This window comes from Cavia porcellus, unplaced genomic scaffold (genome assembly GCF_034190915.1).
Source record: "Cavia porcellus strain 051 isolate PalLab524CR breed Dunkin Hartley unplaced genomic scaffold, mCavPor4.1 scaffold_6, whole genome shotgun sequence".
NCBI lineage: Eukaryota > Metazoa > Chordata > Mammalia > Rodentia > Caviidae > Cavia > Cavia porcellus.
The window spans coordinates 79,859,946-79,882,293 of record NW_026947489.1 but is presented as its reverse complement, the minus strand read 5'-3'; the positions used below and the strand labels follow the sequence as shown (position 1 = coordinate 79,882,293).

Sequence of the window (22,348 nt, the reverse complement as noted above, 5' to 3'; positions counted from 1 at the left end):
ATTTGTAAAATTCCAGTGTCACTCTTGTATAAGAGGGAATTTATTATTACTTTGCTATTTAAATAATTCAATCTTAGCCAATTCAAAAGGGATGCCAGAGAAAATGGAGACATATCTCCCAATCTCACTCCCCATATGTGGTACAAATGAGCAACCTTAAGGGCACAGTAATGAAAAGGCACGCAGGAAACTCTAACTGCTGGATCTCACTACTTGGATTGAATTGGTTAATGACATAGGAACGTGGGTGTGTGCATGCATTCACACGAGTATGTGTATGTGAGATACTGGGGACTGAGTTACATCTCCAGCTCTTTTTATTTTCAGAAAGGGCCTTGTTAAATTGCGTAGGCTGGCCTTGAACTTTCAATACTCCTGCCTCAGCCTCACCAGTAGCTGGGATTAAAGAAATGAGCGGCTGAAGCCAGTTGTTTACTTTTTGTGGATGAAATATGAGTTAGAAGGCAGAAAAGTAGGATTAGCCTTACACACTGAATGAAAGTCATCTAGGCAATTCCTATTTAAAAGATTTCCTGCCTTTTCACTAGAATGTTTTGTGATGCAGATATAACTCAGGTCAATGACAACATTCAGTACTGACATCTTCAAAGGGAGAATTGCAGGCGTGAAACAAGCCTCTACTTCATTTACTACAATTCTCAAACCTATTACCAGTTCCCATTCATGGTCTAGGAGGAAAAACATCAGTGAAATGCACAGACTGGGAAAACCTGAATCTCATCAATAGCTCAAAGTCCTATGTCTCCTTTCAGTTAAAGTAGAAACTTAGTTGCTGCAATTTGACAAGACTTAAACTTATATGATTAAAAATTTAGAGGTTAGGGGCTGGGGATTTAGCTCAGTGGCATAAGCACCTGCCTTGCAAGCAGGCAGTCATGAGTTCGATCCCCGGTACCGATAAAAAAGAAAAAGACAAAAAAAAATTTAGAGGTTAGATTTTAGGGTTTAAAAACCAGATCTCAAGCAAAATAGCACATTTTTTTCCCATGCTTCAAGTTTCTAATAAATAACTTCAACCTTGTTAAATGAGATTTAAAAATACAGAGCTTATCAAATGCTCACTTGACCAGGGAGTCACCGATTTTGGTTAATAGCCACTTCATGGGGGAGGGGATACTAGTTCATAGTAAATTAAGTCTACAACACAGTCTCACTAAAATGTATCAGACAAGCACAATCAAACACATAAGCAAGTGGGTATAACCAGTAAGTAACACAACATGCTCGGTACAAATCTTTCCTGTGCTCAAAAACAGCAAAAGAAACTTGCCCATAGATACTTTCTTTAGGTGGATCACACCTCACAGGAAGGACTAAAAACCAGACCTTTATTGTTGATATTAGTCATTTCATAATAAAAATTTAAAGGCCAGCAGCAATGCTTCCTCCAGGATATAATTTTTATCCCTGCAACATTACAAGCCAAGATGTGGTACCCTCCTGGGTGAAAGTATCTTTGGAATGGTAATGGGAGCATCCCACATAACTTCTGACCACAGACAGTAATTTGCCAGTATCTGTCTAATAAGTGTTCCAAAACCTGCAATTAGTACAAATATAGTAGGCACTATTCCACAAACCAAGAGGCAGAATGTGAATAGAACTGTTGAGACCTTAAAGAAAATTTCATTTTTTCTTTTAACGGAAAGCTAAAAAAGAAAAGAAAAGTAACATAAATGAAAACCAAAACCTATCACAACAAAACAAAAAGGGTGGGAACAAACAGAACAGGTAGCGCTCCTCGATCTCTCTCCAGCCTGCCTCAGTCAACTGTTGAACAGAACAAGACCCAGCGAACAAGATGCAATGTGGGTTCGCTGCACAGAGGTGGGATTTTTACGGCGAGCAAGGTGATTTGTCTGTAGAAGATGGAGTTTAAACTCTTCTTTACCGGATTGTTCTGAGCTGAGCTGCTGAGGAGGATCAAGCAGCGGGCGTTCAACCCAGGTTCCTCCCTCTCCTGAGTCTCTCCCCTCCCTCCCCTCACATTCAGTAAGGCGGGGGTGGGGAGCGGAGTGCACCGCTTTACAGCTCTCAGCTCCTTAAAAATGCCTTTCCGAAACCACCGCACACAACCTTGCCCCAGCAGCAAAGAATTTTGCGGCAAAGGGCTCGCCGATCCGGAGCGGAGAAGGGAAATCAGCGCCCAAGGGCAATTCTAATTGTCTAACCTGGCCCGATTTCCTAAGAGGCAGCGGCACGGGGAGGGAAGAAGGAGGAGGGAGGCAGCTCCAAGAGGCAACAGGGGGCAGGCCGAGGCAGAGAAAGGGACCAAAGCGGCCAGATCCCAGCCCCCGTCCCCGAGGAGATTCTGCAGAAGGGACGCTGGGGCTGCCTCCACCGTTCTCTGGGAGACGTTTGCAAATCATATATGCAGCCAAAATGGCGCTGAGAATAAAAATATAATTTAAAGGCAGGTCGCCATATTGTAAACAGAGAAGCAAAGAAGAGGCGGACTCGAGAGACACCTTTCATGATTCCCTCCAGGGCCGCAAGCGCCAGGTCGCAGGGTGCTGGACCAGCGCAGCCGGGAGCTCCGCGCACCCACCCCAAGGAAAGCCTGGCTGCGTAGGAGCCCAGAGGGCGGCGGGCGCGCGGGCCGCGGAGCCGCACAAGGCCCCGGAGCTCCTCCCCTTCCTCCCCCGCCACCGCCGGCAAGCACTCTGGCCGCTCGGTCCCAGCTCCCCAGCGACTTCTAATCTCTGATAGGGTTCGTCTCATTCCTAACAACTGCCACCCTGGGGTCTAGACCCATCGACTGATCCTCCCAGCAAAACGGCCGGATCCTGGCAGACATCTGGGGGCGGGGAGGCGCTCGGCCCAGCAGCTGCAGAGAGTCAGCTAGCGGCTGCAGGCTCCCCGTTATTTTGGCAGGCAGGGGCAGGCCGGGTAAAAGAACAAGTCGACGAGGGTTCGCCGAGGGGCTCCAAAGGGGTCCCCAGGCCTTACCAGCACTGGAGGTGGAAGGCGGCCGGGCAGTGGTCACAGCACAAGAGATCTCCACCTTCCTTGCAGCTATCGCAACTGTCGTGGTTGGTGGCCCTGCCGCTTCTCCGGGGCTCCTTCTCGGGCTTCCGACTCCGCTTTTCTGCTTCGTCCGACTTGGGGGGAGCCAGCAGAGCTTGGATTTGCTGCACACACATACAAACGGTGTGTGTGCATACTCGGAGCTCCCGGGCAATCCTTCGCCCCCCCGGCGCAGCTTCTCCGTCACCCACCCCTCTCCCCCCTTTTGTCCTTCTTCCTCCCATCCAGACTGCTGCCAGAACCTCTCAGCCCCCAGAACCAGAGGGAGCGCGCCCTAATCGCGTTCCAGCAATACAACGAGAGCAGCGTCTTCCAAATGGGGAGGATCAGGGTAGGGGGATGGGGCGAGGGTGTGCGGTTCCCTTCTCGCCACTTCCTTGTATGGACAGTGGGGGACTCCAAAGCCCGGCTCGGGAGAGGCCCGAAGCCCGGTACCCGGACGTGCTGGGGGAAGCACAAAGGGGCCCACAAGAAGGGGGTGGGGAGGGCCGCCGGTGCAACGAGATGGAGTGGGCTGGAGCTTCGGGAGAGCGAATCGAGGGCGGCGGGTAGGTGAAACTGCTGCAAACGTCCTCGGAGACTGAGCTTAGGTCCCCAGATCGGAAAGATGGGAGGTTAAAGACTGGGTAAGGAAGAGCCCCCCCACCCCAGGCCCACTGGCGCTTCGAGCTTGGGGCCGGCTTTGTGGGGCGGAGGGCGGAGGTTCCCTCCCGGCGCTGGGGAAAGGGATGAGGAGGGCCAGTCTTACCTCCATCAGCCCCCCCGACGTGTCCAAGTCGTACACGATCGTCTTGGTCTCCATTTTCTCCCACATTCATCCACCTCCCGGGCTGGGCGCTCTCTGCTCCGGCCCCCCCAACCCCGGGGGGAGGGGGGAAACGGGGGAAGGAGACGCTCCTGACCCCGGCTCCCCTTCTTTTTTTCCAACACGGGTCCCGACTTCTTCGCCCTGGCTCCCCCCCACCCCCCGGCCCCCAGTCCCTGGGACGGCAGCGTCCTCTCCACGGCCGTGAGGGGGGAGCGGCCCCTCAGCCCGGCCAGGAGGCTGGTTGCACAGTGGGTCCTGGCTCCGGGAGTCGGGCCTTGGCGGGGCCTACTCCCACAGGCTAAAGCCGGTGCTGGCGGCCGCTGGTTCGGCCGGGAAGGTTGGCGGGCGCTGCCATCCCGGGGTTGGGGGAATCGGTCGCGGGGGGGTTAGAGGTTAGGTGAGGTTGTGGTACGTGAGGTGACTGGGGGGAGGGTGATGGGGGGTGGTCCCCGGGCTCCGCCTCTCGCCGCCGCCGCCGTCTGCGTCCCGGCTGCCGCGCACTTGGCGCAAACTTACCGCGAGCGCCCGCAAAGCCACCCGCGCAGGCGCCCCGGGATCGCCGCTTGCCGCGCGCAACCGCAGTGACAGCCGGCGGCAGGGCTCCCGCGCAGCCGCGGTGAGGGGGTACCCCCCAGCGCGCAGCCGCGCTGGCATTCGTCTGGAGCTTTGAAGCCCCGCCTTTCTGCTCTGCGCCAGCGTACTGAACTAAAGGGGCGGGACTTGGGGCCTCGCGCAGGCGCCTGGAGAAGCTCATAAGGGTCATGGCGCAGCCGCAGAAGCCCGGGGACTTTTCATCCATTGATGTTTGTGTATAGACCCAGAGGACTTTGTTCACGCGCAGGCGTATTGGGTGTCCTCCCCTCCCGCCCGGTAACACAGCCGGCTCCCGCGCAGGCGTATTGACACCTGTAGGACCTCGTAAGAAAGCAGCTTCTTTCGCCATTTTGGTAATGGGATAAAGACTACTAAGCTCTCAGAGTCCTCAGATACGAGCAGGAAGGAGCAAGGTGTGGTGCTGAACAGAGCTGGTAGGCTGTGGATAACGGCAGTATTCATAAGGGTGTTGTATTGGACCATTTGGTTCAACATTAGGTGTGGCCGGACAAGGCCGCCATATTGGTAAAGAGAAAAGCCATTGCGACAAAAAACGACGCTTTGGGTGGCGGGTGGGATGGCTGGTGTTTCCACTTTTCTCCTGCTCCTAACAGTTAACTTTTAACTCAAGCATCAAGTGCCATGCCTAGAGTGGTCATGGCACCGTGCAAAGTTCTGCCTACCCGTTATTACCCTCTCTTGACCATTGTCTCTGCGAACTGCTCTTCAAAGGAAACTAGAGGCGGAGAATCCGTAGTCCTGACAACGCCCAGCTACCTGCTCACATAGAACTCTAACTCCCAATTTGCAAAGCGCAAGGAGGTTCAAAGGGCGAATTTAAGCGCATAGGTTCTTGGGAACAAGAATAGTGAGGGATCCGGTGGATTGTGGGAGTCGTAGTTCCATATGCACGCAAGGCACTATACGGTACGATAGACTGAGATTAGTCGGTCAGAAAGGGAGCGTCGAGCTGCCGCAGTGCACGCTGGGATTTGTAGTCTAAGGCCTTCATCTGGAATTCTGGGCGGGGATTCATGCCGGTCTCCTGCCATCTGCTCCTCCCCTAAGTGTCGTCCTCAGAATACCGCTCCGACTGGATGAAGCAGTGGAGGAGAAAACTGTATGGTTGTGCCTGATACTAGGGATTTAATTGACGTTGTTTACATGTAACTGTGTCCTACCCACTTTTAATGTTATGCCACACTGCATTCTCAGGGTTGTAGAAGAGGAAAGGATGTAGAGCCCGTCCAATTTAATCTCCTCTTTTCCAGTTGCAGAGAACAATGATTTGCCTAGGTCACAGTGGATTTATGGCAGACCTAAGAATTACAGGCGGGTTACTGTCTACTGACTGAGGGATGGCTGCTGTTCCTTTCTGACAATACAGAGGATGAATTAGGTAGGCTAGGGATGCCAGTATGTGTAATCTTGGCTCATTTTTCTGATTTCTCACTTTTTTGATGACCCTCCTGGCCCCAGTAGACTGTAACTATTGATGTGACCTTTGGAGGGGACAGGATTGAGCTAGATTGCTTGTACAGAAGCGGCCAGAGGTTATCCCTCTTGGGGCCGGACTTCATGCCACAGGCCCTCAGAAGTTGCAACCTCGGGTGACCTTTCTCATTGGCTTCCTTCCTACTGCTCAGAGCCCAACTGTGCTGCTGTGTCAGTCTGAAGACATTATGGAGCAGAGAAGGAAGCCATTGGGTCATACCCAGTGAGCAAAGCTTTGCTTTGATCAACACCATCAGCTGCACCTGAGGTCAGGAACAGGGAGTGACTAGTGGTGGAAATAAGAGGAGGGTCTGCTGACAAATGCGCTGAGAACTAATCACACTACATAACTTTCTGTTGGAGCTTGGAGGATGAGGTTAGCTCAGTGAGGGCTGGTGTTGGTGCCACCTTGGAAGTTCCAGCCGTGAATGTTCAAGGAAAATTGGGGCGAGCAAGTGTCATACACGGGAAGCGACCTCTTGTGGCTGATTTAGGCACTATTCTCTGCCCGAACTGGGGCTTCTCGGTCCTTCAAAGAAGCTTGTGTTAGAACTAAGGGTTGGGCAGGGTTTGAAGTCAATACCTCCCAGCTACAAGCCTATAGAAGCAGAAAGTACTAATTGCTGCTTATCTTTCTTGTTTCTTTTTTGGTACTGGAGATCAAGTGCAGAAGTACTGTATCACTAAACTATATTCCCAGTCTTTAATTTTTTTTTTTTTTGAGACAAGTTCTCACTAAGTTACCTAGACTGCCGTGCAACTTGCAATCCTCAGCATCCTGAGTAGCTAGGATTACAGGCATACACCACCAAACACAGTTTGATGATTAATTTTTATCAGGGATTTTTATCATCTGGCTTCTGAGTTCCCATAATTCCTTATTTCCTGCCTCCTGGTCTTTCTCTAGAGAGCATCCATCCAGGGTACACGTCTTGACATGCAGTGTGTATTCTGGGCAAATACTTCCATCTTATGAATCTCTAGAGAGTCGTAGGGAAGGGCCAGACTTAAGTAGATCCTGCATGGCGACCTTTTCCCAGCGCCCAAAGAAACTTAGGCACCAGACTCTTAAGCTGCATTGCCCCTGAAGAAAAGGAGAGATGTGGCAAACTTCCTGGACCTTGTCAGCAGTCCAGTAGCATTGAGAAAGGGCTTGGGAATGTGCCAGCTTGTAGTTCTAGACCTGCCAGAAAGGCGGAAAGGAGGCAATGGGGGCGGATGAAGGGTTGGGTTCCTGGGTTCCAACACCCCTGTGGCATGAACCACTGGGGCCTCTGTTGCACTGACCTTTTTGGGTACAGTGTCCCTGTTCAACTACCTGGTTTTTAAATAAAATCTAAAGATGATTGACTGGTTCTATATGCTTCTAATCCTGAGGTCTATAGCCCATTTATTTACAGCCTCCTTCCCCTCCAAAAAAGCACCATCCACTTGGCAATTGCCTGATTTTTTTTTTCAAAAACACTATTTTAATAAGGAAACAACAGAAATAAAAGATTGTTCTCTGGCTGGAGCCCAGACCCCATATAATACATTATATGTACAAAGTAGTCTTCAGCCAGTCCTGGTGGGCTCTCCATTGTTCCATGTCAAATTCCTGGGTCTTTGGACCTCTGCTCCTCTCCAGAATATACCTGCCCAGGCCCCTTATGCCATAGCATAGTGGGAGGAGGAGGAACTAGTGGGAAAGGGAGTGTTTGTGAGAGCCAGATAAACATCAGGGGAAGGTCTCCCACTCATCAGGGTTTAGGGCTGCCAGGAAGCAGTGGGGTATCGTGCTTTGGTGTGGAGCATGAGTACCCAGTGAAGCCCAATCTGAGCTTGGGGTAGAGTCTCTGAAATCCTTTAGGGTTCCTTAGAATTACTGCCTCCACCAGGATGGAACAGGAGGCCAAAATGCCCATTTATGGGCTTTAGAGACCTCCCTGAGGGCCCAATGTTGGCATGCCAGGACTACCCCAGGTTACCATTGAGAGCAGTTTTGGCCACCGATGATAGTCCTGTGAGGAGCACCCTGGTGCAGTTTCCACCACCAATAGCCTGGCTGGAGAGTCCTACATGCCAGGGCTGGATAGCGGCCACATGGAGAATGGTACTCCTGCTCTACCTGTGACTCCCAGGCAGGAGGGTCAGGCCATGGAGGAGGTTCAGGAGGATGCTGGCTGTTGATGATGTGCTCCATCTGTGTTCTACTCAGTCAAGTGCCCACTGACTTGGGCCCAAGGATAGACCCTAAATAGGTCATGATGGGCACTACCGGTAGGGAAGGGCACAACTTCATGAGGGATTGGTGACATCTCTTCCCAGGTGGTATATACAAGCGATGGAGGGACAGCAGAAAGTCAGGAGCCCTGCTGCTGGGTTGTGATTCAGGGCTGATTGAAATTCCCCAGGCTACCCCCACCTAGATGGAGACTTCATATTCTCTCATCTCCTGCAAAGGAAAGAGACTGCTGGGAGTTGGAAACTTGTATATTGATTTGCCAGGCCACAGTCCACCTTCTCAAGGAAAAGGAAAAGAGAGGTTTTGGTGGGACCCTCAGGGGTATCTGCACAAGAGAGCAGAGGATTGAGTACTGGCAGGGTGTCAGGGCTGGCATGGATACTTACTCCGGTCTCGTAAGTTGGATTGTCAAATGCTGACTCCACCGTGATGCGGTTGTAGGGGGGAGCGTGTGTTTGGGACAGCTGTAGAGGGCTTTTCCCCTGGAGCCTGTGGGTCAGAGAAGCTTGTAAGTCAGGAGTATGGGGCAGGAGTGAGTCAGGTATGCAGAACAGGAAGAGAATTCAGACTTACCTGGAGAAGTAGAGGTACACACCTCCCACCAACAGCACCATTGCTACCAGGGGCAGGAAGATGGCAGCTGCAATATGGGCAGCATCCAGGGTCCTGGAGGTAGCAGGTGCCTTGGCAACTGAAAATACAAAGGCTGGAATTGGAGCAGAGGTCCCTGGCACCGTAAGCCCATTTCCCCTCACCTGTGCCCAAGAGCAGCTAGATGCATTTCCTGTAGCTGGGTAGGGTTAGGGAATGAGCTTTTTGTCCAGGTATGCTCAGATCTCTTTCTCTGCCTTCTATTTGCCATGAGAACCCATGGCTTAGAAGTTATGAGAACCAGATACAGGGAGACCACTTCCCTGCTCTCAAGGGCAAGAACTCACCATCCAGGCTACGGCCACTGTAGAACCCATCCAGAGAGGCTGGAACAAGAGGAGGGGGGCCAAAGACAGTGGGTAAGCCCAATGGACCAAACCACTAATACAAGTACAGAGGTAGTGGGGTGATTGTGGGAAGGGTTTGTCCAAGGAGAACCTACTCCAGCATTTGTCTTTATGATGCCAGGTCAGAAGGATCTGGCCGGGGCTACGGATTTAGCTCATCGGCATAAGCACCTGCCTTGCAAGCAGGCGGTCGTGAGTTTGATCCCTGGTACCGATAAAAAGTTTAAAAAAAAAAAAAAAAAAAAAAAAGAAGGATCTGGCTGAGACTGGGAAGACCAGAGATGACATGATTTGTGGGGGTGGGCAGGCATGGAAGTGGTTCTGGTTATCAACACTGGACATCTCTCTGCAGGAGCCCACTAGGATTTTGGGGGGTAGCAGGGCACTCACCAGCCCTACAGATGGGTGGAGGGTCACTCCAGTGTGAGGGATGTCCAGGCACACACTTGATGCTGGCCTGGCCTTTTAGCACATATCCAGGGGCACATGAGAAGTGAACAGTAGCCCCTGCGGGATGCAGCCGCTTCTCAGGATTTTGAGCACCATTCTTGGGGGTGCTGAGGCCATGGCATGGCTTGAGCTGTTCCACTGCAAAGAAGGCAGAGCCCCCCTAAGGATGCCAGCCTCCTGGCGAAGCACCTTTTATCTTCTACCAGACATTCTCCTGCCTATCCATCATCTGACACTTACAGAGACATTTTGGGGCCCGGTCACTCCACTTGGGGCTGCCAGCCTGGCGGTCATGGCAGGTGAGGATGCCACTGCCCGTCAGCACAAAACCCTGGTCACATATATACTGCACGGTGGCCCCCACAGGAAACTTGGGGCTGGATATGAGGCGTCGGCTGTGCTCCACATCCCCAGGGTCATGACAGGAAGTCACTAGCAGTGGGGAATAAACAAAAGTAACCCAAGGAGGGCTGAGCAAGGGCCAGTCCATCCTGGTTTTGTTTTAGGCCAGCTATCAGTTTCCCATTTATCAGGGTTAACAAGCCCATGTGTCCCTTTCCCATTCATTAGGGTCAACATTGATTGGCTATTAACCAGGAACAAATACTTGGAGTACTTGGTTGATAATGCTGTGAAAAGGTATCATCTCCATTTCATGGCTGAGGAAACAGACTGTAAGAGGTAAAAGAATTTCAAGAATGCCACTACCAGTGAGGACAACTCACTGGATTCTCTTAGAACCCAGGACTGAGGTTTGGAGGTTGTGTTGGGCTGGGGAACATGGAGAACAGGTACTTACCCCTTTGGCATGAAGGCAGATCCTCACTCCAGCTTAGGTCCCACTGGCACATGAGGACACTGGATCCCACCACCTGGTATCCAGGGTAACACTGGTAAGTGACCACAGTGCCGTGTACCAGCTCAGGCTGCGATGGGTTCTTCCAGCCATTGGGGATCTCGGGCAGCTCTGGACATGTGTCGTTGCGGGGCACCTCTGTGGGCACAGAGGTGGCAAGATGCAATCTCTGGGCTAATTCCACAGTGACTATGATAACCCCTTCACCCGGAGGGCACCAGATTTTTCTGGGCTCAGACTTGCCTGAGTGGGCTCAGAGATTCATTCCTTCAAAGTCAAAGATCTCTCCTCGACTATCCTAGTATCTCTGTCACCTAGATGCCAAGGTTAGCATCTGGGCTTTGGCCTTACTTCCAAAAGCACCTCAGTAAGTTCCTTAGGCCTGAGAGGTGGGACCAGATAGGGTGAGGGAAACGGTCATTTCTACTAAAGAGTGTCAGATAAAAACAAAACATTTTCTTAGTTCCCTATTTTCATTAGGAAGCTCTGCTGCGGCTTCTCCAAATCTCATGCTGCAAAAGAAGGCTTCTTTTCTCTGGTGACACCTAGAGCCTTTTCAGCATTTCCTTCCAAGAAAAAGCCCTCCAGCGCCTCACTGCCCTGGCCTCTTTGACTTGCCATGGATTGGGGCCTGCATTCTGAGTGAGGCAGGCAGAAGCTCACCAAAGAAGTGGATGACAAATCCTTGCTGGTAGCCCAGCACTGAAGTCCCGGGATCCGACTGGAACTGGATGGTGACATCAGCCATGGAGGTAAAGAGCTTGAAGTGGCCACGTGGCCCAGAGTACTGGCCAAGGACCCGGGCTGTCAGGTCGTCCCCATCATAGAAGGTAAGCACATCACCAGGGCCTATGCGCAGCCTGTAGAGGAGGACCATCAGGGCAGAGCAGGCCCAAGCATGGGCCCCACAAGAGATGACCAGACCTCAAGAGTTGGCTTGGCCTGACCCAGCAGGCACTCACACTCGGACATCCAGCATGATGCGCTTGTCCTCTTCCACATGCACACCCCAGATGCAGTCCTGCCCTCGGCCATAGGGCTCTGGCCAGTTGGGAGAGAGCACCACACCCGCTGAATCTGTGATCTCCCCACTGCACACAGCTGCAAGGCAGGGGAGGCTGGGAGGCATGTGTCCTCTGTTCCCTCCAGTGCCACATTCCCCATTCCCCATTGCCATCCCTTGCTGGGAACCCCCACCTCCTCCTCAAGGTGAAGGCTGAATCACAAATGTCACAGGACCTCCCTGGTCCCAGGCTCTACAGCTGACTTGCTGGTGCCCACCCCACTTCCTTCCCCAGCAAGCTTATCCACTGGTGTCCACTGACCTCGGCAGGCCGGCTCTGTCTCATTCCACTGTGGGTCATGGGGGTCAACACATTCAATGATGATGGACCCCTGTTCCAGGGTGTAGCCAGGGTCACAGCTGAACTCCACAGTGGTACCCACAGGGTATGAGGGTGCACTGCTGCTGAAGTTGCCGTATTTGACAAAGGGCTCATAGCAGTGCCCTTGCTGGAAGGCTGTAAACCACAGGGCCCAGCCAGGCTCAGCCTTGACTAGGGTAAACACAGAGTGCAGGCCTCCTACTTCCCCCTCTCCAGGGCCTTTCTCTTCCTGAGTACAAACATATGTCAAAGGCTTGGAGCCCAGGGTGGGGGAAAACAGCCCAGTGCATCCATCCCTATTACAGCTCAGGAAATCATCTCAATCACTCTTGTATTCCCATCGTCTAGTTTTATGCTTAGTATGAAGGGCCTCAATAAATTCTTTTTTTGGGGGGTGTATTAATGAATATATGCATGCATGAGTCTAGAATATCCCTTAATACAGTTCCTCCTCAAGTATTGGAGCCTCTTTTTGCTTTGAAAACCTGGAGAATAAATTCTCTTGGACCAGAAGGCCTGAGTCTAGGCAAGGTTCTCCTGCAAAGATGGGGTAGCAGTCTTAGACCTGGGTGGAGGTGCAGGGAACAGAGGCTGACTTGGAAGGACTGATGGAATGAAGGCAGAGAGGAGGAAGGTGTAGGAGACAGACCTGCTCTCTTGCTCCCTGCTCCCCATCAGGGCCCCAAAGGCTTACCCTCGTAGCGCAGGGCCATGCCAGCAGCTGCCCCGCTGCTATCTGTACTGAGTTCCACAAAGAAGTGTCTGCCAGAGCTGAGCAGGCCCTCGATAGGCAAGTATTCCACCTCGTAGGAGTCGTACACAGGCGGGGCTTCCACATTGTCCCCATTGCGGATGATAAGCCTGGGCCAGGAGAATGGTAGCTATGTGGCTGCCTGCTGATCCAGGAGGGTATGGTCCCAGGTTTGGGGAGCATTCCTGCAGCAGGGTATTTCCAGTCCAGGCCAGGCACTCCATCCCCTCAGGACAGCCTCACCTGTCATCATCCTCTGCCAGAGAGACTTTCTCAAAGTGCAAGTGCAGCCTCTGGCTCTCGGGAGCCTCAAGCAGCCAGTGGCAGGTGAGGTTGTTGCTGTAGTTGCCCGGGTAACCCGGAGAGACAATACGGCCAGTGGTGGCATTGCGGATCACTCCGCCGCAGGCAGCTGTGAGATGGAAAGGCACTGAGGCAGGGCCCTGACTGCATCCTAGGCTCCTCACAAGCCTTCCTCCCATCTCAGCCTTGTACCCTCTGTGTGGGGCAGCAGGGACTTTTGCTTCCCTGCCAATTTCGCTGTCATGGTGCTGAAGGTCAATCTTTTAGCTCTATGATCCTGTAGCTTAAAGCAGGAGGGACCCCACCACTGTACCTCCTAACTGTTCACACACCTGAGACTTTATTTGCAGCTTTCTTTTTAAAAACAAAAAACAAAAACCGGTACCCAGGATCAAACTCATGACCGTTGTGCTTGCAAGGCAGGTGCTTATGCTGCTGAGCTAAATCCTCAGCCCCCATAAGCAGCTTTCTTTACTCCTATTAGGCTTTGCACTGCCTAGCTGTATGGCCTGGGGTATAGTACTTTCCCTTGCAAAGGTGACCCCCCCCCTCTTCCTTTACTGCCCCCAGTGATATTTTATTATTAACGTCCTTCCTTCAGGTTCCAACCTTCTTGGGTATATCTAACTTTGCCTCATGCCATTTTCCAATTTATTTGGCTTGTCTAGTATATGTGAAGCCCTGGGTCTGATCCCTAAGTCTGCAAAACAAATAAACAAACAAACAAACACTGGCATTTATTCGAGTCTGTCCCTGAAGTACAATCCCCTTCGGCACAGACTAGGTCTTTGCAATTCAGGCCCGGAGGTGGTGTTCAGTGTTAGATAAGTAAAACAAGGGATTGAATTTTAGAAGAGGGGCAGGGCTAAGTCAGGGATGACAAATACTTTGCTGTGCCTGCCATCCGCCCCACACTCTTGGCAGAACTGTTAGCCACAGATGGCCTCTGACACTTGCTGAAATACCATCCAGATACCACTACTCTGTCATTCCTGAACTGAACCTTTAGGGCCTTGTCAGATTGACTCATTTGGTGTGGGACTGTCCTCTCTTGTCAAGAAGAGACTGAGAAGCTTGCTAGATCTAGCAGTGAGGATTACTGTATTACTTGGCCACAAGCTCCTGCCAGTTAAGTGGGGCCAGAGAAGGGTCTTAGGCAGGAAGTGGCTGATTCCAAGTAGTGCTTTCCTCTGGTAAAAGCTCCCACCTCTTCTGCTTTCAAGACCAGTGTACTACTGGCAATCCATAGTACCTTTGCCTCCAAATACTCCAGACAGCAGAATATGGTAACCTATTAGTACCGCTGTGGCTAGGGTAAGTCTCTAATCTCTGCAGAGGTCAGAACCATTTTTCGGTTTGGTTTCTGCATGGAACTGCCCTTCAAATTTGACCATATCTTGGCTTAAAATCCACACAGTGGCTCCCGATTGTCCTTGGGATAGTATCCAAACTCAAAGTGGCATTTAAACTCTTCATGAATGCTGCTCTCTTGGCTCAGTTTCAGTCTTTTTGCTCTGTATACCATCCTCATTGCTATGTCCTCACTGGATCATGTTTTGTGCCTACACACCCTCATCTATGCTGTTCCAAGAATCCACCCTGCTTCTCCAGACTAACATTTCTGGAAACCATCCTTGTCTTGTCCCTCGGGTTTGAACTACATTCCCTGGCCTGGATCCCCACCACACCCAACTTGCCTGTCATACCATGGACCAAACCCTATCTTTGTTTTCCCGGCAAGCCCCCTTCTATTGGTAATCTCAGATCTCATCATTTAGGACTGGAACCTGGGGACGCCCCCCTGTTCCCTCATTAGTGCCTCTGAAACTCCTTCCCTTTTTTTCACGCTCAAAGTCATTGTCTAAATTCAAGCCCTCTATCCTGGCGGCCTCCCAGCCTGACTGCCACTCCACTGGCTCTCCTGAAGGCTAGTTCTGAGTTCCTCCCCCTTCCTCTCAAAAACTTCAGCTCCTCATTGAGTATCTTGGCCTGAGAGTCAGACCCTCCCTCTGCACTCTAAGCACCCTCTCTGTCCTGCCCCTAAGTCACAGCTCTCCACTGAAATGTCAAAACTTTGGTGTCATCTCTCCTAGGAAGCCTTCTTACTACCAAGCTAAGAATGATTGCTTCCTCCCTTCCGAGGTCATTTTATGTCTCTTCTTTGGTATCTTTTACTTCCTACTGTGAAAACTGGTGACTTAAGTGCCCCCTCTTTCCTGGAACTGTGGGCTCTTTGAAGGCAGATTCCCTACTGAATTCAATTTTGTATTCCTGTGACACCTTCATATAGCAGGTGGTCAGTGAGTTCAGGTTGAATGAGTGCCACTTAGATCTGTGACCATATTCTGATTCTTTGTGGAGACCAAATAAAAGTGCTAGATAGCATTGGAGAACAGGGATGAACTACCTAGCTCCTCGGCTCAGCACTGAGTCCTCTTCCCTGGTGTCACTCACCAATACAGACAGGCTCTTGGGAATCCCAGAAGGGCTGAGTGGCGTTGAGACAGGTAATGAGCCTGGCACCTTTCAGCTGGTAGCCAGTGGCACAGTGGAAGTGGGCGCTGCCTCCTGGGTGGAGGCTGGTGACAGTCACATCTCCATAAGCTGGTCTTCTGGGAAAGTGGCAGCTCAGGAGGTAAGCTGTAAAGAGAAAGTGAGTGAGTGTGTGTGTGTGTGTGTGTGTGTGTGTGTGTGTAGGGAATTTGAGCCATTATGGGTGTGTGTGTGAAGGCCTGTGCCAGTCTGCCTCAGCTGGCCTGGGAGACATCACTTGGGACAAGAGGAAGAAGCATTAGGGGTTCCCGAAGGTTACCTCCAAATCTGTTCCTTAGAAGGCACCAAGGGTATTTCCAGCAGGTTGACCTGGTTAGTGGAACAAACTCAGAACAAAAAGTTGGAAGGCCTGGCATCCGGCCCAAGCTCTGTGATACTTCAGGCAGGTTATTAACCTCTTTGTATCTTTTCTTCATTTGTTAAATGAGGTTCAAAATGCTAGCCTTCATATAGAGTTAATCTGAAACTAAAGGCAGTAGTATTTTATCCAGCTTGGTTTCCCTGGCATGCAGCTGAAACTATATCTTCAAAAAGTATTTATGGAATGACTGGTAGATGTGAAAGCATCTGAAACGGTGAAAAGCCTACACTGATGTAAAGTGTGATATTATTTTTCTGTAGGAGACAAATAGGAAGGGCAGCAGGAAATACTGGTCAGAGAGCAAACGTTTCCCCAGTATTCCCTGGGAAATGTTAAAAAGCTTGATGGTGACGGTGCAGGATTTCTTCAGAAGACAGGATGGGAGTGAGGTGGTGGGGCTGAGCCAGCCCTTCTCAAAAGCTGGGGGTGGGACCAGTTGCCCTAGGAAACCTGGTAGTTCCTGAACTTGTCATACCAAACACGACCACATGGTGACAGCAAATCCTACAAAACAACCTGGCAAATCCCAGCTGGGACCAAGCTATGCAGAGGGCAGCTAAAAACTGGCCTGAAAGGCAGGGAAGAATAAACTCCTGTCTTGTTTAGAGGTACAGAGGATGGAGTCCAAGGCCTTCACGGATGAAGTACATCCTCTCCCCACTTTTTTAAAATTTTGAGACAGTCATTAAGTTCCTAAGTTGCCCAGGCTGGGCTTGAATTTGTGATCCTCTTACCTCAGCCTCTCAAAATACTGTGATCATGGGCATATTCCACCGGTCCTGTTCTTAGTATGCCTGTGAAAGCAGGATAGTTCCTACTCTTCTGTCTCTTAAGAGAATGGCCATGAAGAGACCAGGATCGGGGCTGGTGATTTAGCTCAGCGGCATAAGCACCTGCCTTGCAAGCAGGCGGTCGTGAGTTCGATCCCCGGTACCGATAAAAATGAAAAAGACAAAAAAAAAAAAAAAAAAAAGAGACCAGGATCGAACTCATGACTGCCTGCTTGCAAGGCAGGTGCTTATGCCGCTGAGCTAAATCCCCAGCCCGGAGAGACCAGTTTTGACTGGCAGGCAGTACAAGACAATGCTTAGACCACAGACTTTGGAGTCAGACTGCCTGGATTTGAAGATTGGCTCCTTCACTTGCTGTACCACCTTGGGGAAGTTGCCTCCCTTCTCTGTGCCTTGGTTTACATCCATTTACAGTATCGCATCCCGTACTGTGAAGGTTACATTAGAAGACAGGCCTGCAATGCCTGGCACAAATGCCCAACACCCCAGCCTGATGTTACTGTTTGTAACGAGTAATAATAGCATCTCACATGCACAGCACTTTCCAGCTATCCTAAAGTGTTTTCACACTCTTCATGCTTGACAATATGCTTGGGAGGTAGGAGGACAAGATACAGATGATTCACCCTCTTTCAGGTAAGAAAAACTGAGGTTCATAGAGCCTCTGTCCCTTAATTACACTGCAAATAAGTGTGGAGTGGGATTTGAGCTCTTGGCTCTAGCAGGCACCTGCTTTCTATTCTGCCTAACTCCTGCTTCTCCAGGTAAAGAGGAAAACTGGAACCAGAGGTTAAAGAAGGCTGAGAATTGTAGCTGAGGCCGCCTTGGGAGTTTGTTTAGGGCACTCATAGAGACCTGGAGGGATTCCATGGCAGGATGGGATGCGGGTGCTATGTCCAGAGTAGACAGAGCTGAGGAGCTAAATGATAGCTGTCCGGACCATGAGCCACATGTCAGGGGCAGCACCTCTGTTTCTATCTTCTCCTTGAGTTCAGTCACAACTTGGAAAGGGAGGTCCCCATTTCCCAGACTGGGCCAGGATGACGCAGGAGCAGGAGGCTGGGGCAGAGGATAAAGTCCCCCAGACTCCATAATTGGTAAAGTGCCTCTTTCTGGGATGAGTTTCCTCCTATTGCCATGACAACCATTCCCGGGGAGCCTGAACCACCGCAATCTGTTGAGTTATTTTCTTACTGGCAGAGTCTGTTTTTGGAGCCAAGTCCAGTGCCAGGAATGCTCCGGATGGAGGAGGGGTAAGCCTCCCTTCCCTGTTGAGGCTGGAGGAGGGGAGTTGGAATTTGTTCCTGCCTGAGGCCTTGTTGGGGTCCATCCTAATGATCTCCAAAATCACCTTGGACAACTTCCACATGGAGCATGGGTGCGGGGTCCCTCACCCCCTTTTCTGGCATCCTCTTTCCTTAGCCCATGAGACGCTCGTGTGAGCACATGCTTCTCCCATTCCCATCTCTGGGATCAGGGCTAATTACAGCCTATAATTAGGGGAATTACACTCATTAAGGAAAGAGCTGATCATTGACAAAAACTGGGCCGAGGAGGAGGGAGGGCCTCTGGGAGAGGAGAAGGAGCAGGACTGGGCCGGCTCTCCCAGCCCTTCCATGGGGTCTTGTTCCCTCTTGCAGGGCTTCAGCTTACTGCCATTCAGCCACCTTTGTCTGACCCAACAGAGAGAGGGGGTCCAGAGTTTTGTGCAAAGGAATTTGCAGCAAGAGAAAAGGTTACTGTGGCGTGAAATTATGCCGGCTGCCAGAGAGGATTGATGAGCCATTAGGGAGGCCGGCTGGGACGCCTTGATGCTAACCCCTGTCTCAGCTGGCCCCTTGCCTCTGCTGAGCCACTGTACAATGCATGTCCACCGCCAGGCTCCCTGCTGCCATGCCGGGACTTCTTCCCCAGTTTGGGTGGGGAAGCCAGACTGGGCCAAGGAATGCTCCTTAGGTGGGGTTCAGAGCATACCAGCTAGAGTGCTTGCCTGCTGGGGGCTTCTTTCCCCCCTACAGGGCTGCAGAAGTGGTCCCTGACAACGCAAGACAATCCCATGATTGCTCACATCAATTATTTCCCCATTAGTGCTCTCAGTTCTGAACTGATTAAAGTGTACAAAAGATCAAGCTGACAATGTACCCAGGGAAGGGATGTGTAGGAAAGGGTACCAGTTGAGAAGCAGGAAAGTCCCAAACCCACTTTCTTCCCTTTCCCATTCTTCAAGCCATATTAACACTAATTTCTTTATTTTCCTTTATTTATTTATTTATTTGAGGCAGGATCTCACCATGTAATTCAGACTGGTGTTGAACTCACTGTGTAGCCCAGGCTGGCCTTGAACTCATAACAATCTTCCTGCCTCAGCCTCCCAGTGCTGGGATTACAGGCATGCGCCACCACGCCCAGCTAAAACAAGTTCTTTAATGCAACATTTGTTAAGCACTTGACACACACCATTTTATTTAATCCTAGCCATGATTTTTTTTGATAGATTCTCTGGTCTCATCTTTGAGCAAGAAAAGGAGAATCAGGGAGGTCGAATGACCTATTTAAGGTCAACAGTTTGTGAGGAGATTCCAACACAGATCTGCCCATCTCCTGAGTCTGTGATTTCCCACGTGGTTACACCACACCCCTCTTTCCACAGGTGTTCTGAGCTGACTGGAGCATGCACCAGGTCCTGGGTAGGTGAGGAAGGCAGACTGGCAGTTAAACACCTCCAGATGGTCACTGTCAAGCCTCTTTGGCCTCCATCCCCATCCCCTTGCCTTTGAAGAGAGGCTTCTATTGTTATTCCCTGTTTAAATGTCTTTGCCTGATATTCTGAGCTTGAGGGCAAAGATCTTGATGGGTACATCATGAGATTGATGAGGTTCAGCATAAATGGGGCAAGCAGCAGTTGTTTACGGAATGAATGCAGGACAGTGAGTATACTTGTGGGGGCGGAACCTAATCCACAGTCAAAATCTGCTCTGCAGGGTGGTGTGTAGAGATGGGAAGGTCCTTAACATGTCCAGTGAATGACACTCAGCTCCATGGGCATAGATATACACTGGGCACATCTGCTGTGCTACCTGCCCCTCCCTGTCCTCTGCTCCAGCCCACAGATTATCACCAGAGACTCCCCCAGGAAGGAAGTCAGTGGCCCAGGCCTTACCTTGGTAGTGGAAATGGAAGGTGCCAGGCCCAGCAGGTGGTGGAAGGCTCTGGAACCTTAGGGCTGCTTGGTGCGTGGGGCTTCGGATGACTTGGCCTCGGAGAAGGAAAGACTGGTTGGCCAGGGGCAGGGGATCGGGCCCCCCAAGGCCCTCCACAGTTACCATCTCTCCCTCCCGGAGGCTGATGTTCTGGACCTGCAGATGGATTAAAAAAAGCAGAGCACTCAGACTTCCTGCTGCCTGAGCTATGATGCCCTCTGGCTCCTACATGCCCCACGTACCCAATCCTCAGTGCTCCTTGAGTGTCAGAGTTAGGCATCTCCTGCAGAAGGAGCTCACCCTACCTTCTCATTAATGCACGATGGAACCTGAAGTTCAGAAGTATTCAGTAAACTACTCAGTGTCACCCAGAGAACTGACTTTCAAGGACATCTCTGTCTCCCAAGCGTTTCAAATACACTAACTGCTTCCCATGGTCCCTTCATCCCTGTGCCCACTGCAGTTCAGTTTTCTCATCTGTAAAGTAGGGATGGGTTAGATTTAGTAGGCTAGATAGTGTCTGAGGGCCTGACCAACAATGTGAGGTCCTAAGCATCAGACCTATGTGCCCAGTTTCCCCTAGACATCCCTGTTGGGCGCCTCGAAAGGGCCTCATACTCAGTTTGTCTCATGCTGAGCCACTCTGTTTCCCAGCCAGCAGCCCCCCTGGCTCTTATCTCAGGGCATGATCTCCTAACAACCTGGGTACTAAGTCACAGACTGGCATCTTGCCTCTTCCCTCACAGCTCACACCCAGTCAAGTCATTAAGTCTTTCAAGCAGACATCAAATCACCTAGAGCACTGTAGCAGGCTCCTGGTCAGCTTCCCTGCCTACAGGGTTTAACCTACTCCTCCCTTCCCATTAATATTTTCTGAACTGCAGCCAGTTAATAGTCCCGGACCTGTGTCTTATCACAGTGTTCCTTGGTTAGATCCCCTAATGTTTCTCTATTGAGTCCATGAAGTCTGTAGTACGAATCCAAATTCCTTGTCTGGGCCTCTAGGCCATGCCTGCCTGGCCTTTGCTGGCGGCTCATCTGAGCGTTATACCATTCCCTCCACCAGTTAGCCATTGGTTCTATTTCCTCTCTTCTCTGAGTTTCTTGATCCAATTCTTTCTTCTGGCTGTCATAAGTCCCTCAGCTACCTCAATGCCTAAAGCATCCTTCTGGGCACCTTGCTTCCATTCTGTCAAACAAGGACTGAACAATGACAGACACTACCCAGAAACTGACACTGTAGCTTGGTAGGAGCATTAGATTAGGAACCTAAAGATCTGGGAGCTCATCCTCGCCATGTGTTCCTGAACAAATATGCTGATTATTTGAGCTTGTTTCCTCGTTTTATAAAATGGCCTTGTGTAGATCTTTGCTACTCTAAATCTGGCTCCTGGACCAGCAACATCAGCATCATTTCAGAGCTTGTAAGAGATGCAGAATCTCAGGGCTATGGCTGAGCTCAGGGGCAGAGCACTTGCTTACCATGCATGAGGGCCTGAGATGGGTCCTCAGTAGTACAGAAGAAGGGAAAAAAAAAAAAAAAGGAAAAGAAGTGAAAAATCTCAGACCACATCTCACTCTTACTAAGTCATATTCAAGATTTTAATAAGATACCCGTGCAGTCCAAAGCATGGTTTAGGGTCTCCCTGGTCTAGGGTCCCTACCATTTTGCTTTGAGGCAGAGGCTTCAAGTGCTAACAACCTGGGCATCCAGTGAGTTGCGAAATCCTTCCCAATCTTTGTTGCAAGTGGTTCTTCCTCCTTAGCCCTTTGTTGCTTTCTTGGTTCTGATCACCTCTTGTCCATTGTTCTTCACCTGCCATGACCTCTATCCACGGCCCACCCCTCCTCTCTTCAACCCATCTCCTGTCCTGGTTGCCTTGGATCAGATTATGTCTCTTTCGCATCTCTTTCTACTTTGCTGATGGCTTCAGATTGTCAGAGGACACCGTTCCAGCTTCCCAGCTCACAGTTGGTTCCAGTAGCTTTGCCAGTCCTCTTCCTTCCCTCCTGAACACTTGTACAAGGAAGCCTTCCCTTTTCCCACTCCTGGTGAAACTTAACATCCTGTCAGATCTCAGGACTACCACTCTTTGCAGCCCAGGCTAGGCCAGTCGGTCCTTCCCCATCAGGTTCTCCTATTCATTCTCTTATTAAAATCTGGGTGGCATTTTTTTTTTTTTTTGTCTTTTTCATTTTTATCGGTACCGGGGATTGAACTCACGACCGCCTGCTTACAAGGCAGGTGCTTATGCCGCTGAGCTAAATCCCCAGCCCCCTGGGTGGCATTTTGAGTCACATTTTGAGTCACCCTCTTTACCGGCCAGTCTTAGTAAAGATGTCTGAAGAGAGTGAATATGGGGGCTTCTTGTGGGTTTTTTTTTGCTTTTGTTTTGAGACAGGGTCATGCCATAAACTCAGGCTGGTCTTGAACTCAGTGTGTAGCTCAGGCTGGCCTCAAACTCACAGCAATCCTCCTGCCTCAGCCTCCCAAGTGCTGCGATTACAGGCATGTGCCATATGCCCAACAAT

General features: G+C 50.8%; 2 protein-coding genes across 8 annotated transcripts in view; both read right to left on the bottom strand.

Moving 5' to 3' along the window:
• Positions 1–3,983, bottom strand: part of Phf12 (PHD finger protein 12) — a 45,068-nt gene extending 41,085 nt beyond the window's left edge. For all 4 annotated transcript variants that reach the window (XR_010048221.1, XR_010048222.1, XM_063251150.1 and 1 more), the window contains exons 1-2: positions 3,797–3,983; positions 2,971–3,152 (exon numbers count right to left, since the gene is read on the bottom strand). Coding sequence is in view for 2 of the 4 variants with exons in the window: in XM_063251150.1 (XP_063107220.1) it covers positions 2,971–3,152; positions 3,797–3,862 (248 nt within the window). In the remaining 2 variants the exon portion in view is untranslated. The remainder of the gene's footprint in view (positions 1–2,970; positions 3,153–3,796) is intronic.
• Positions 3,984–7,382: 3,399 nt separating this feature from the next.
• Positions 7,383–22,348, bottom strand: part of Sez6 (seizure related 6 homolog) — a 47,248-nt gene continuing 32,282 nt past the window's right edge. Inside the window, exons 4-17 of one of the 4 annotated variants that reach the window (XM_003469710.5) lie at positions 19,777–19,972; positions 15,366–15,551; positions 12,852–13,020; positions 12,552–12,718; positions 11,798–11,992; positions 11,435–11,573; positions 11,136–11,332; positions 10,416–10,610; positions 9,857–10,048; positions 9,557–9,754; positions 9,107–9,145; positions 8,742–8,859; positions 8,555–8,657; positions 7,383–8,394 (exon numbers count right to left, since the gene is read on the bottom strand). In XM_003469710.5, the coding sequence (XP_003469758.1) occupies positions 8,362–8,394; positions 8,555–8,657; positions 8,742–8,859; positions 9,107–9,145; positions 9,557–9,754; positions 9,857–10,048; positions 10,416–10,610; positions 11,136–11,332; positions 11,435–11,573; positions 11,798–11,992; positions 12,552–12,718; positions 12,852–13,020; positions 15,366–15,551; positions 19,777–19,972 (2,127 nt within the window). In that variant the 3' untranslated portion in view covers positions 7,383–8,361. Of the gene's footprint in view, positions 8,395–8,554; positions 8,658–8,741; positions 8,860–9,106; positions 9,146–9,556; positions 9,755–9,856; positions 10,049–10,415; positions 10,611–11,135; positions 11,333–11,434; positions 11,574–11,797; positions 11,993–12,551; positions 12,719–12,851; positions 13,021–15,365; positions 19,300–19,776; positions 19,973–22,348 lie in introns of those variants that run through there. The other 3 variants (XM_005003568.4, XM_005003569.4, XM_063251153.1) reach the window with 3 other exon arrangements.